At 30.6% G+C, this 15,191-nt stretch overlaps 1 protein-coding gene across 1 annotated transcript in view; it reads left to right on the top strand.

Moving 5' to 3' along the window:
• LOC107436596 (uncharacterized) overlaps positions 1 to 15,191 on the top strand; it is a 111,673-nt gene that overhangs the window by 59,888 nt on the left and 36,594 nt on the right. Inside the window, exons 14-16 of the mRNA XM_071184101.2 lie at positions 1,575 to 1,702; positions 5,543 to 5,706; positions 7,916 to 8,014. Of these exons, the coding sequence (XP_071040202.2) occupies positions 1,575 to 1,702; positions 5,543 to 5,706; positions 7,916 to 8,014 (391 nt within the window). The remainder of the gene's footprint in view (positions 1 to 1,574; positions 1,703 to 5,542; positions 5,707 to 7,915; positions 8,015 to 15,191) is intronic.

Below are 15,191 nucleotides of genomic sequence, written 5' to 3'. Positions count from 1 at the left end.
ACCATTCAAAAGTCGCAGTTGACAATCAGTAAATCTCAATGTACAGGTTTGACCTAAGATCTACTTTTTGATACCATAATAATAATGAGTCTTATTTGAGCTATGATTCCCAGCATGATGGGGCATTCTAAACAAGAAATACTTGAGTAGTGTATCCCATTTTCGGAGGAAGTTACACCCTAGCTTCGAAATGATTATCAAAGAGGGAGGAAGAGCTGCATTTGTACTTACGTTACTATAATGCATAGTGAGTCTAGCTTGGACTAAGTATTGCAATTGTTTTCCCACCTCTAAAGCACAAATTTAGGAGATCAGACCGGTGACTCCGTACCTTAATTTCCAGAGAATCGTTAGTGAATTTTGTCATTTATTAACAGGAATTGAGAATCTATTTCGTGCATAAGAATAGAATAGGACTCTAAAGTCTCATAGTTGTGCCTATTTAAATTAAACAAATGCTTCGATGGGGGAAGCCTTCATTGAAACACTTCCTGAGTGACACTTCCTCCGCTAGGATATTCCTTTTCTTTACTACCAGAGAAGTGCTTTATACATAATATTTGGATAACTCAACTTTAAGAAAAAAATTCTATTAGGAAAAAAGAATCAATAAAGAACAAAAATTTAATGCTACCATTTTGAACGTTGAAAATTTAATAAATTTTAATAGAATACATATTTTGGAATTATGTAATGTATTATATGCATTCCAATGCATATAAAAATGCATTGTGTGCACTAGAGCCCGGATTTCGATGACCTAAAAAATCTCAACTAATGCCCTTAAAAAGTGAAAAAAATGTCCTTAAAAAGGACCAAAAATGCCTTTAAAAATGCAAAAATTGCGCAAAGAATGCCTTAAATAAAGTAAAAATATTGAATTAAAAAATATTTTGGTCTTTAAAATTATTATGAGTCATTTAAAAAATATAAAGCAATGCAATACTTGTTCTACGTTTATTAAAGTTTGAAAAATATGTTTTATATCCTAAAATAACAAAAAAAGGAAAATATATTGACAAAAAAACATTTTTATTTTGTATAGAAACTGTAATGGATATAACAACTTCCATCTCATAATATTACTAAATATCAGAATTACATTGGATTATTAAATATTTTTTGATAATTTGAAATGTAAACGAGCGTCTCTTGTCTGAAAATAAATTTTCATTCCTACAGAAGCTTCTTTCAACGTCTACTGATGTTAGAGGTGCGTACTTGATAAAGACGGTCTCACTTACTTACAATTCTTCTTCAATTTGAAAAGATTTTGCTTCACCTGTTAATATTCTATCGATTTTCTTCATTGTTTGGAAGCTAGTGTAATAATGAAAATAGATAAAAAATAGTAAAAATTGGAAAAAATTAACAAAAAACTTTAAAAAATGCATTAAAATGCAAAGTATGCCCCAAAATTTAAAGAAAAATGCCCTATAAATCTGAAAAAATGCTCCAAAAGACAAAAAATGTCCAAAAATGCAAAAAATGCAAAAAAATGCAAATGTCATCAAAATCCGGGCCTTAGTTATAACCATTTAATTTTTTTCATCGAATTTATTTTTTCTTTCCAGCTTGTCATATTTCAAAAAGTCAAGTGTTTCCACACCCACTGGGCCAGGTTTTTTGAGTGGCTGTTGGACATTGAATACTCTTTTTGGAAGACCAAATGCAAAGCCAAGTGTAATAACTTCGAGTGGGAGTAAGATATGAATTTTTGTTTCCTCTTATCAGGAAATTTTGCTTCCCCAATATTTTACAGCTATTTCCCACCAGGCATAACAAAAAGTTTTAACAATGAATTACAAATTGCCTTTTTTAAAGTGAAAAATAACTAAGTTAGTAAATGGAAATGAAGATTCTAAATTAAACAATATCATTTCATGTTAGAGAAAAGCATCTTTTAAAAAGAATGTAATGAAATCATACCAACCTGCATTCCCAGCCAAAATATTCTTCAGAAAAGTTTAAAAAATCTACACAAAGACTGCAGTTTTTTTAAGACACAAAATAAACTAGTTACTTTGAAGTTGCTGTTTAAAGTAAATTTTTAAGGTAACTTTTTAAAGTAAAGTCTTTAAAGTAAATTTTTACTTTTCTGGGTAAGTTTTTAAAGAAAAATTTTACTTTTTCAGAAGTTGGAAAAAAATGTAAGGGAAAAAAATTGAAACAAATTTAAATTCCCAAGAATGACTGTAAAATAACCAGTTCTTTTAGGCCTCACATTTTTTAATAAATAATGTTAAATTCGAAGATTCGAAAATTCGAAGAAATAATATCTATTTTCCAGAGTTCTGACAATTCTGTCTAGAGAAAAGTTTATGGAAATGTCTAGGGAAAAAAATAGCTCACATCAAGAGACTTCGGTGACAAAAATTCGGATTTTAAAAAAGTGTACCATGGATCAAAAACTTTTTTACGCTTTTAATAACTTTTGCTCTCATGATTAAAATAATTTAATTTTGACTATATTATCAAATAATGTATAATAACTATTGATATTTGATATCATATTAAAACTCAATCTTAATGATTCGAGAACCTCACCTTAAATATCAATTAGAACATATATTACATATATTACAACATATATTTAAACTTCTGTCCTGAGTCATAATTGCATTGAATTGTCACCTGAGTCATAAATGCATTTGCATGAGTTGCCTACAGAATCGAAATGGAAAAAAAAAAAACTTAAACTGTTTGTTTAAATGTTGTATAATTTGACAGACTTATTATTGCTTTAATTCCAACTTACGCAACCAATGTTAGTTCAAATTGTAATGATGTAATTTTTATTCTCAAATAAATAAATCAATAAGGAGATAAATAAATCAAACTATTATTACTTCGTTGACAAATAAAGAGATGACAAAATTCGTTTTAGCATATACGACTCGCCGTAGAGATTAAGTTACGAACCCCCTAAATAAAAAAACCGACTGATTAGGTTTTCTGGCTTTCAAAATATAACTTGCAATCTTGAATCCTAATTCTTTGGTCTAGAAAGACCCCTTAATATTAATTTTCATGTTTGCATATTTTTTCATATCCCGAAAACTCTTTAAGCAAATACAAAATTTTTGGACTCAATTATAAAATTCGCTTATCCAATGCCATGTAAAAAGGGTTGTATAGTTATTGATATATTTTTATGAAACACTCAACTGTTTCATTTTCTTCAAATAATGTGCCCGAATATAATTTGTTTTTTTTTTCAAATAGTTTTGATTCTTATAAATTACATAAACTCAAAACAGAACTGTTTAGAGTATGGTTGGTATTAATTTTTAATATTTTTTTATTATTAATTTAAAAATAAAGCATTTTTACTCAAGTTTTTCTAAAGAAGATATAGAACGAAGAACATTTCACCGGAGATGAAAGATAACATATATTTTTGAACACTTTCATCTTTTTCGAAAGTTTAGCTTTGGTACGCATTAATTCTAAACATAGAATAAATTATTTTCCATTATGAGTCAGTCATCCATCTCGCTTTTATTTCATTATGAAATCGGGAATATTCGTAAATTTCTTGCCTAAATGAAAAGCGATGTCTTTGAAATCAGAACAATATTTTCAAGATTACTTAAGACCCCTATTAGACAAACTAAAAACGTTAAAAGTCGAACAAATCAGTGGGTATTTGTTAGAAAAATTCACTGCCCTAGTGGTGCACTGGCCAATCAAAAAGGTCCCGTTCACGGCTCCAGAATGGTGTTTGTGTGCAGGTATAAGAGAAAAGCGATTGATAATTTCAATAAAAGATAGAGTATCCATTGTACATTGTAAATTTAAAGCGAAAAAAATTAATAATTAAATAAATAAAACCCCTAAACAACGCACAATTGAAAGTACAATAATAGTCATAAACATACAATAGTTTCGATTTCTATAAACTAGAACCTTCCTCAGTGCCAAAACCCCAAATGATAGTAGAGAAAAAAGGTAGTTAGGTACATTATTTACGTCACTTTAGAGTTTCATAATGAGCTATTGGCGATGATCTGGGAAACATCCCTGAGGATGATCTGAAGACATGCCATTGAAATTTTGATCCTCTGCAGAAGGTATTCCCCCCCCCCTGCTTTGGTAGCCTGATGACCTGCACACGAAGTCAAGCACTTTACGGTGAAACAGTTTACCGAGGACCAATACCATGCACCCTTGGTCCCTACTCAGGCTGATCAAAGTGGTCCTCCACCCGCTTACTGACAGCAGCCAGTGATGCCTGAATTTGTTATTCTACTGTGAACCGTGTCTTTACAATCAGTTCACTGCGGGACTGTAGAGAAACAAAGAAACAGACGCGTGCAAGGTGGTTTAATCAATAGAGACAGAGGTATAGATTTGAAGAAGTTAATAAAATATAGGAAATAAGATTGAAGGTTGGGCGGGATCCATAGTATGCAGGAGATTAAGCTAGAATTGATTTCCAAATGTTGGGAAACTGTGGAATATTAAAAAGATCATTAACTAAATTATTAGAAATCTTCAGAACATGGAATGGTTCTGTTTATAAAGAGCAATGTTGAAAGATTTTGGCGGAAGAAAACTTAAACCCGTGATTTGACTTCCAACTATAAGGTTGAGTGAAAAGTTGATTAATGGCCTGATTTTGGACATTTCTTTTGTGTTCAAGTTGAAGTTTCAGGGTACGCTTAGTTGGTCCAATGCGCAGATTAACACGAATTTGATGAATTCACCATCTATTAATAACTGCAATAGAGTCTTCAAGGTTAGTCAAGTTTAGTTTGCTTACAGGCGCAAAAACTACTTTTATGATATCTTGACATCAACTGTGGCATCCTTTTCCGTAATAATATTTATGAGTGCACGTGAGTCTCTGTCTATTTTCTGAAAATGTCTGTTTCTAGTCAGTAGCCATGGGAAAGAGAGTGAATAGGGAGCTCTAGCTCATCGTAGCTCTAGCTCAATCCATTTTTTTTTTAAAAATCTGATTCAAGCTAAAAATGTGATACTTTGATTAATTTTTGATGTTTTTGTATTTTTTGATGTATTCCAACTTTTGCTGCTTCACCCCCTAAAATGTTTACATTAGTTTTAAAAACTGGGGTCGCGAAGCTTTTATAAATGATGGCATTGAACAATGGACAGACATGAAATATTGGTAAGAGTTTGTAAACATATACTTTCTTCCTCTTTTTCTGATATTTCATATTTGTATTAACAAACAAATCCTAATGGGCATAAATTTCCTTCGCTCTTACGCGAATCTTGAAAATGTATAAGAGAATGGTAAATTAAAGAACCTATGCATTTAAAAATGTTTTTTTTTTTGTAGTCCCAAGTATCTAATCAATATATAAGATTATTTAAAGTGTCTAATGGTTTTCAAGTAAAAAGAAAATACATAAGCAAAAAGAAGATGAAAGAGAAATAATATAATTCAACAGTAAAAAATTACATTAAGCTTTCTATCTTGTCTTTCACCTAGTTTGATAATTTATGTTTTAAAAATTAAATAAGCATATTACTATTCATTTGCTATTTATTATATTTCATTCAATTATTTCAGCTATAGTTCTCAATATATCCATTGATGAAAGGGAATATATATATCTTTATCATCCTCCAGAAGGGTTAATATCCATACACAATCCGTACCGCATTGTCAATCCTCACATTGAAGGCTTCACTTTATCTTTGAAAACACAACGACATACTTTTCATTTAAAGAAGGTAACTCTATTTATATTTTAAAACTCATACCTTTAAGCCCGTAACTAGCTGAATATATGCTCTTCGCTTTAAGTAAAAATAATCAAACTTTTAATCGGTATTTTTCTATGCTACGATATAGTGCAATAAACTGAACTGAGTTTAAAAATATAATAAACTAAACTAAGTTGAAGAATTTTATTGAATTATTTTAAATGACTATCAAAGGAATAGATCTAAATTAAATGCTTATTGCTATATTTTCAGCCACAAGGGGCTCAAAAATACAAATTTTCTTTTGTGATTTATAATCAGTCTCTTAAACTTCTGAAAATTTTAGAATATATTGATAAATAAGAGAAAAATCATGATCTAAGCACTTCTTAAGTTATAAAAAGACTACGTATTTTGTGAAAAATTTAAAAAATGTCAAAAACTGTAAGCGCTGCTTCCATTATTATAAGTAGAATCAGTCGTAACAAAAGAAAATCTTGATTAATTCTAGAGATACAGTAATAAAGATGTGAAAAGAAAAATTCGAGGTTTTTTCCCCAATCAAAAAGCAAAAATTAATCCAATGAATTACGGCACCTGAGCCGAAGTGCTTTAAGAAGATCATTAAAAGTGTAAAACTAAACCTTGGCTCAAGAAGGCACAGTGTCAAAGAGTACCCAAGAGCACTGTTATCGATATAATCAATTAGGGCACATGTCGAAAGTCGGTCAGAATAACGAGTTGCAATAAAACCTACTGCTTCTATTTGTAACGAGATCGAATATCACGCCAAGACCTGCAAGGCAAAGATCAAATGCATTAACTTCTATGAAACAAACATGAGGTTTGGATCAGGCTTTGAAGTTGACCTGAGTGCTTTGAAGAAGTCCTATTCGTATAAAAATGAGCAATAGATAGAATTGAAAGAAAAAAAATTTAACTGCAACTAGGCTGATCCTGGAATCCAACTGTGATCGTAAGCCAATTATAGCATTCTCCAATATGCAGCACCTATCAAAATTATTATTTTTTTTATTTTAAATATTATATTAAAAAATTTTTGTAATGGGTTTTAATAAAGCTGGTTCGCGGCTTTAATATATATTATTATAAACTTATATATATTATTATAAACTTATATATATTATTATAAACTTATAATACATTTTAAGAAAACCTTTTTAAGTGAAAATGATTAAAATAAATTATTGTTTTCTTGGATTATAGATTTATCAATATTGTTTTGATTATCATTGTCTGTTATATGTCAAAAAAAAATTACCTTATTATTCTTATTTCATGCATGCGTGCGTGCGCCCGTTTGTGTGTGTGTGTGTGTGTGTGTGTGTGTGTGTGTGTGTGTGTGTGTGTGTGTGTGTGTGGATGGACGCACGCACGTACGTACGTACGTACGTACGTATCTATGTAAAGCATTTAGGGAAGCAAAGGAGGAACATTTAGGGAATTAAGGTAGCGAAAATTTTAGTGTATAGTTTCTCGATTTAGCCTTCATTGAACAATTTCAATATGTTACAGTAGGAAAATATCAAACAAAATCTACACATTTTTTACTACAACCATTTTTGATTCATAATTTCATAAAAATGATTAAAACGACGAGAAACGCTTTACATTTTCAAAGGTACATAAATGGATATATATTAGAAAAAAAGAATAAATAATCATCCGAAAATGCGACTCATTATAACCTTAATGTAAATCCTCCAATTGTAACATACATTCTAATTTCTTAACTGCTATATTTGAAAAGCAGCAAATTAAAAATATATTTTTTATGTAATTTTATTGAAAATGATTAAAACAAACAAAATATTCCCTATAAAAAAGTAATTGTTTGATTTGTGTACATTTAAAACAATAAAATACAGATCATAAATTAAATTTAAAATAAACGAGAAAAAATATTAGATTGTTAAAATTTTTATTCTCTGCAATACATTAAACTTTTACTTACAAAAAAGAACAACTAAAATGTTTACTAACAGTAACTTAATGCTTATAGCTTTAGAAAGATACAATCCGTAAATTACTTTGAATACATATTGATATGCAACTGAGCATTCCAAATCATATTATTAAAATCGTGAGGAAGAAGGTTGCTTTAAAAAAATTCCAAACGAGTTGTTTACCAGAAAAACGCCAACTGCCAAAGGTGAAGCCAGAGATGCAAATCCCATTCATCGAATGGTTTTAATTTTTCTTACTCTATTTGTAGGTGGTGAAGAAACTTCTTCCATATCCATATGACACGAATTGCATTGATTACATGTCCAGATGGAAGGAAAGAGGAGGCAGGGGACCAATGAATGATGTTGTAAGAAAGATAAGTTTCTTCTAATCTAGTCATGTATATATTAGAGTGGGTTGAAAAACGCTATAGTGATTAACGTTCCTTTCAAGTTACTTTGAGTATGGAATAGATGCTTTATTTAAAAGGAGGAAATTGACACAAGAATATTGAAAATGGGTTGATGTCTCGCGCATGATACTTATAACTCATAAAGTTTAAGAAATGTGAGCATTTCTTAAAAACCTTTCAACGTCACTTAAAATTGCACAATCGTCATGTTATAATTTCTAAGGTTTATTTAATAGTTTAAAAAAAGTGAAATACATTGAAGTATCCCTATTAATTCAATGATTTCTAATTACTGATTTCTCAATGAGCTTAAAAAACAGGAATTGTATGATTTTTTTCAAATTTCTCGCCATTTTCTTTTGGGGCTGATGAATCACCACATCCACTTACAACTGTGCAATCCGCTTGCTATAGTTTCTTATGTTTATTTTAAGGATTAAAAAAATGAAATAAATGTAAATTTATTTATAATTTCTAAGTGCTGTAGAAAAACACAAATAATGTAATTTTTCCATTTTCCTTCTTTATACTGCCATGGTATATTAGCTGCTACGTAAAGCAGGGCAAGGTTTTGAATGTCCCACAACTGTGGCCTGAAAAGATTTCGTTCACAGCAAATTATCTATCCATGAATGATTCTTACAAGAGAAATTCTAATCAAATTTTCATTTGGAACAAACAGCAGACGTGTCAGTTTTCTAAAGAAGCAAGTGTACTAAATCAAAAAATATTACGATTATACAACAAAACATCGATACTGGGTCTAACTACAAGATTGTTTAAATAATATATTTTCATCGTAATTTGTAGGAATTTGTACAATTTTCACTAACGCAAAAAATTATTAAAACGGCTGGGGTAACTTTATTTGCCATCCTCGCAAGTCATGGTCTCCTTGTGTGGTAAATGGTAACTGGTGCTCGTTAAATCTGTATCGTCACAAAGTCTTCCATGTTCTCATAGCAGATCAATACATCTGGAGATTATGAATTGGAGATTGATTGTTTTCTGATTCAGGTTCAAATTACGATCAGAGGAATGAATTTATGAGTCATTTCTAAAAACGGGCTGTGACGTGTGGCTGGAAAAAAAGAAACGCACCCTCTGCCTTAAATTCGCTTGGTTTTACCAAGCAGGGTTGCTGGTTGGTAAGTGGCATTAAAAACAATAACATTATTTAAGCAGAAGCTAAACGCATTTATACGCAGAGTTTTTTCACTTCTGAGGCTTTTATTTGCTGCAATTTGTAAACTCTTCGGTGTACAATTTTTATCGAATGTATACTCATGTCCATAAATTTAGGATACTTTAGAATCCCACGAAAAGTGAATTATAAAGTAAAAACTTCCCCTGTAGATCAGGGTTTAAGCTGAGTCTAAAAATTCATTAGCAAAAAAGCTAAAATCTGAAAAAAAGTTTTAGCAAAATGCTAAAATGCCATTAGGCTTATAAAATTACTTTATATCAAACAAGTACTGTAAGTTATCTGACAAAGAATAGCTTAATGTACAAGAATATCAAAAAGAATGCCTATAACAAAAAAAAAACACATTTATTATTTATCAAAACATTTTGGTTTATAATTAACAATCTTCCTTTCTTTCATGTTTGCCCATTTTACAAATGCTTCTTGAAAGTTAAATGCACTTTCAGGGCCCTCAATATTAATCATTAACAAATTGTTTACGTGGTTGATTAACAACCTGTTTCGAATATTAGTTTTAATCAAATTAAGGGAGCTAAAGCCCCTTTCACAGTCAACAGTGTGCATTGATATTGTTGCACAATACTCTATAACAAAAGTTATTAATGGGTACTGTTCAGACACATCATTGGTATATAAAAATAAAAGTAATTCATTAAATGACCTGTTTTTACATCGTTGCATTAAGATGTGTTTAAATAATCCCCATTCACAAAGTAATTCAGTTTCTGTAAACTGAAAATCTTTTCTGGGAGATTCCGAAAATAAATTGAAAATGCAACAGATTTCCTTTACACCATAATGCTGTAATTCTTCCGAACTATGGGGCATCCTGCTAGGTATAAATATATTGAACATTTCGATTTTATCAAAATCTCCCAATCTATCAGTAATATTTTCAATGATACAGTTTAAAAAATTGTGCATCAAATAACGGAATCTTTCCCTCTGTTTCAGTCCATCTAAAATTATATGGCCCTGAAACTCAAATTTTTCTCTTTCCTTCTTAGGCACATCATCTAAAAAACTAATTTAATGAGTGCCGGTGCCATTTTTTATTTCTTCCAAACTTGAAATACAAGCCTTCACACTTGATTGAACATATTCAAAATTTAAATTAGATTTTTGAAATATGAGGCTTAATTTATTAATGTTGAACATGATATCATTCATGATGGCAGTGGTTGCTAAAAACAAAAAGTAGTTATATTTTTTAACAACCCTTGAGCAACAGGACGTTTGTCTTCTATTAAAACACTAACAAAAGCTTGCCAGTTGCAATCCAGAGCTGTAACTGAATTCCCCAAAGACAACCACCGAGTTGTTGATAACTTTATGAATTTCCTTGATTTTTGTTCAAGGATATCTTGAACATTCTTCAATCGCCTGGTATTTGCAGGGGAGCATTCAAAATAAGAGTGAATTCTTTTTATTATCTCCTGAAACTTTACCAGGTAAGCATTCTCAGACGCTGCTTGGCTCACGGCTAATGCTAGCCTATGTGCCACACAATGTACTGAAATTAAATGCGGATTTTGGTTTTTGAACAGAGCAGCAACCCTCGCTCTAACAGAGCAGCAACCCCCGCTCTCGGTGAAACTCATATATTCTAGCCATTTTTGTTGATCGCCATGCTTCATCTCGTTTGATCACGTTTTTTTCGTGAACGCTAGCGTCATGGTTCTTCTTGCGAAAGATATTTAGATTTTTTTCCCTTCTTGTTTGATCAAGTTTTTTTCATGGATGTTAGCGTCATGGTTTTTCGCGGAAGCTTTTTTTTTTTAATGGAATTTAGTAAAATCCTTTAGCAAAAATGCGAAAATGCTTTGTTGAATTTTAGCATTTTTGAGGGGTCTTTTCGCATTTTGCGAAAAAAGCTACCGTAGCGGAAACCCTGCTGTAGATTTATCACGCAGATCTTCAAAAGTACTAGGCAAATTGCAGGGAAACACCAGATGACGCCGATAGTACGTCACAATGCGAAACTGTAAGAGAGGGGTTTTTAAGGAATGGTGGCAAATAAGTTAATTTGTTCACAAGTTATCTGTTAACCTTTCAGTGTCGTAACCAAATAGTTTATGACACGGTGGACGGTTTTTGTGTCCGTGGAATTGCCCAACGTTTCATCTCTAGGCTAGGCGTTTCATTAAATGTCAGCAGACGTTACATCACATGCCACCCCCGAGTGACCATGTCAAATAAAGACTTTAATAGCAAAATGAGAGCACCGCATCCAAGCAACAGCGGGTGCCACATCATCAAAGCAAACCGTGTACAAACATTTGAGAAATATTGGAATAAAATGCTTGTCATATCTGTTTCACTCTCGGCAACTCACTGTTCACAGCAATCAGTCTGGAGGTGGTTACAATGGGTTGTTTTCCGAGTAATCCAGGATTAGCTTGCAGTCTGATTCACGTTGGAATTTTACATGGATAACCCATCACCACCAAGCATAACCGTTACTGTGGTACAGGACAGATCGATTGGGGTGGAATTATACTGGGCTCCAGAACTGCATTTTCAAATCGGAACCATGACAGGCCAAATTTTTCGAAACGTCATTCTAGAACAACGAGCTTGGCAAAAGTTTGTCTGTCACTTTCTTCATGTGTGTCGGAATTCGGAGAGCATGAGTAGATAAGCTCGATGTTTTGATACTTAGCATGCCTAATCGTTGTATGGACTGTAGTTTACTGCATGGGAGATATGCAATACATTAACCATGTGTATCAACCGATGTACAAACCATACCAAGTGTATAATTAAACTTTTCTAAAAGAAATATTTTTTAAAATTTGCCTTACGTGCAAAAATCGTAGTTTTTGTGAAAGATATCTTATTTGTTAACTTTTGTTTTTGTTTGCTGGGCTTCATGAATAAGTCCCATTTGTTTTGTTTCTGAACTTTCATTTGCTGGCATTATCCTTAACTTTCGAACATAAGTATAATAAATGGTATAATTTTAAACAAGAATAATGAATACAGTAAATAATGAGGAAATGAGGAAGTAATAATGAGGAAGGATATATATATATATATATATATATATATATATATATATATATATATATATATATATATATATATATATATATATATATATATATATATATATATATATATATATATATATATATATATATATATATATATATATATATATATATATATATATATATATATATATATATATATATATATATATATATATATATATATATATATATATATATATATATATATATATATATATATATATATATATATATATATATATATATATATATATATATATATATATATATAAGGTTTGAAGACTTCCAGAAATCACAGTTTTTATCGCAAAGAGATGAAATTTTGCAAAAGTATGTACTACTTATTTGTTAATGCAACCGCAGTTCTAAAAACATCAGTTTGGTCATTCTCACAAAAACTGTCACTTTTCAGTTCATAAAATCCAAAAAAAGTAAAGTGATTAAAAAGCTCTGAAACATCTTATATTAATAGAAATATGTAATGGCATTATAAAGAAAATATATATCCTTTAAATTATGCTAATTATTTAAATAAATTAACTAGTTTCACTATTTAAAAAGTGAGGGAATGACACTAATAGTGAGAAATAATATGGAAAAGAAATTAATAAAAAATGTTGTATATAAAGAGGTTTTGTAAATAATTTTTTTAATTTTATCATTGTTTTTTCTTATTTTTAATTGTTTTTTACTTACTTTCCAAAATTCTTTCAACCAGAAATATTAATTAACAGTTCATATTTGTTTGAGATATTTCTTAAATAATGCATAAAAGTGCAAATCATTGGTACACAAAATGATTTGAAAAGAAAAATCTATGAAAAATGTACATAGCTAGGTTTTGTGAATATTCAGAGATCCATTGTAAATAATTTTTAATTTTATTGTTTTCACTTTATTTTTTTATAACAATTCAGACAAACATTTTTATTGATCATTGATAACATAATTATTTCATATCACATTTGTTTTTTTTTTTATTCGTAATCAATATGACATAAAAATTAAATTGCTTAATTTAATTTGTCGAATTTCAGTTACATATGTTTTTATTACGTAATTTGCTTTTTGTCTGATTGAAACTAAAATATTTTGTCAGTTGACAGTATTGTAGTTAATTAGGCAATTACTTGCAATGGGTTTTGCTTTTGAAATATTACTCAGCATCAACTGATTAATATTACATGTTTTAATTTGTTTGTCATATTTATAAAGTTTTTTTCATTAGGTTTTAATTGTTTTCGGTATAAAATTTAAATTGCTGGGGGGGGGGAGATGAAGCACCATATAGGGAGCTTCCGGCATCCTATTAGATCAACAATGATTTGACTTAGTAGGGGTAAAAATATATATGGGTTTCCCCTTGGCGAAATTGGCGACTTATGCTTGGCGCCATTCCTGATCGCGCGGAACACCGTGGTAACAGGAAAGGCTGCCAAAATATAATGATATTTCAATAAAACATTGGAAAATTTCAACAAAACATCGGCCAAAACTTTATAAAATTGCAATAAATCCGATATGAGCAAAATTAATAAACCCAAGAAAATGCATTTTGAATCGAAAGAAAAATTAATTTAGTAAGCATAAAAAGAAATGGAAAAGAACAACTCACTTCTTCTTTAAGCTTCAATATCCTCAGATTTAGGTGCATCGAATTCTCCAATAGAATTTAGATACTGTCTAAATTTATCATGAATAGAATCTGTGTACCTCCATCGCCACATAAATTCGGCGAAATATGAATTGAAAATAGCGTCTGTGGTGTCTGACTGGCGATGACATTTCTTTCTAAAGTCTCTTTCAATGACTTCAATGTCACATACCTTCAATCTTATTGGCCAGAAGAAAGAGTAACCTTACCAGCCAGTATCCAACTTAGAACTAGCGAATCTCTGAAATCACATACACCGTTGAACATTTAAAAATATCGCTAAAATCTAAACCAATCAGAATCACGATTGGATTTCAACATCGCCCAGGTTGGTGATCAACCGCGATCAAAACTTGGTGAGAATCAAAGGGCAGTAGCGAGCAGGGGGCGGAGCCCTCTAGTTAATACATGTTTTTCTCTAAGTTACAGCTACCTCAAGTTTGAAAATGATAACATACTAAATATATCTAATATTTATTATAATATATGATATAATATTTATTATAATATATATTTAATAGTTTTTACAGGTTTGGGAAATGAAATTGACTGGCACGATTCTCACATGGAATGGGTGGTAGAATTCTTCTTTTGGTGTCTGTTTTTGAGTATTTATGTACGTCTTTAGGAAAGGAACATTTGTATTTTCCTGCATTTGTGGGAACCATTACATCAATTATTACATTTTTTGAATGTAAGATCTTTATTCTCCGGAGTGTAAAATTTTCTCATACTCGACTAGCACCCAATCTCCTATTTTCCTATTTTGTATTCCTCTGTATTTTGGCTTCTGCCAGCGCATAATGGAACAGATATTTCAGACTCATACTCATATGCAGTTCCCAAATTATAATGTTCATACAAAATTGATGCATCACTTGCAAAACACGAAAGAGAGTAAAAATTCAATATGTTATTCCTTGAACTGTATGCAACTTGATGAACTTTCATAGAGCCAGTGAATGGTTTTATTTCTCCCTCAATTAATTTATCACATTTTTTATGTCTTCATTCATAACTTCAAATAAAGTTACTAAACAATTTTCTTTTAATACAGAAGCAAGTGTTTCGTAATTATGCACATCTTTTCCTTCTGCCACTCTCCGATCTGCTGTTCTTTTCAAAACAGCTCCGTCGGGAGCTCCTTTTCTATGTCCGGATTCATTATGGTAGTTCCAACTAGAATACCAGGAGCAAGCTACTTTATATTTTGGGACATCAGGTGAAAAATTTTTC

Source organism: Parasteatoda tepidariorum, chromosome 10 (assembly GCF_982258835.1).
Source record: "Parasteatoda tepidariorum strain Cologne lab strain chromosome 10, Ptep-v5.0, whole genome shotgun sequence".
In the NCBI taxonomy this organism is placed as follows: domain Eukaryota; kingdom Metazoa; phylum Arthropoda; class Arachnida; order Araneae; family Theridiidae; genus Parasteatoda; species Parasteatoda tepidariorum.
This window is presented reverse-complemented; position numbering and strand designations above follow the sequence as displayed.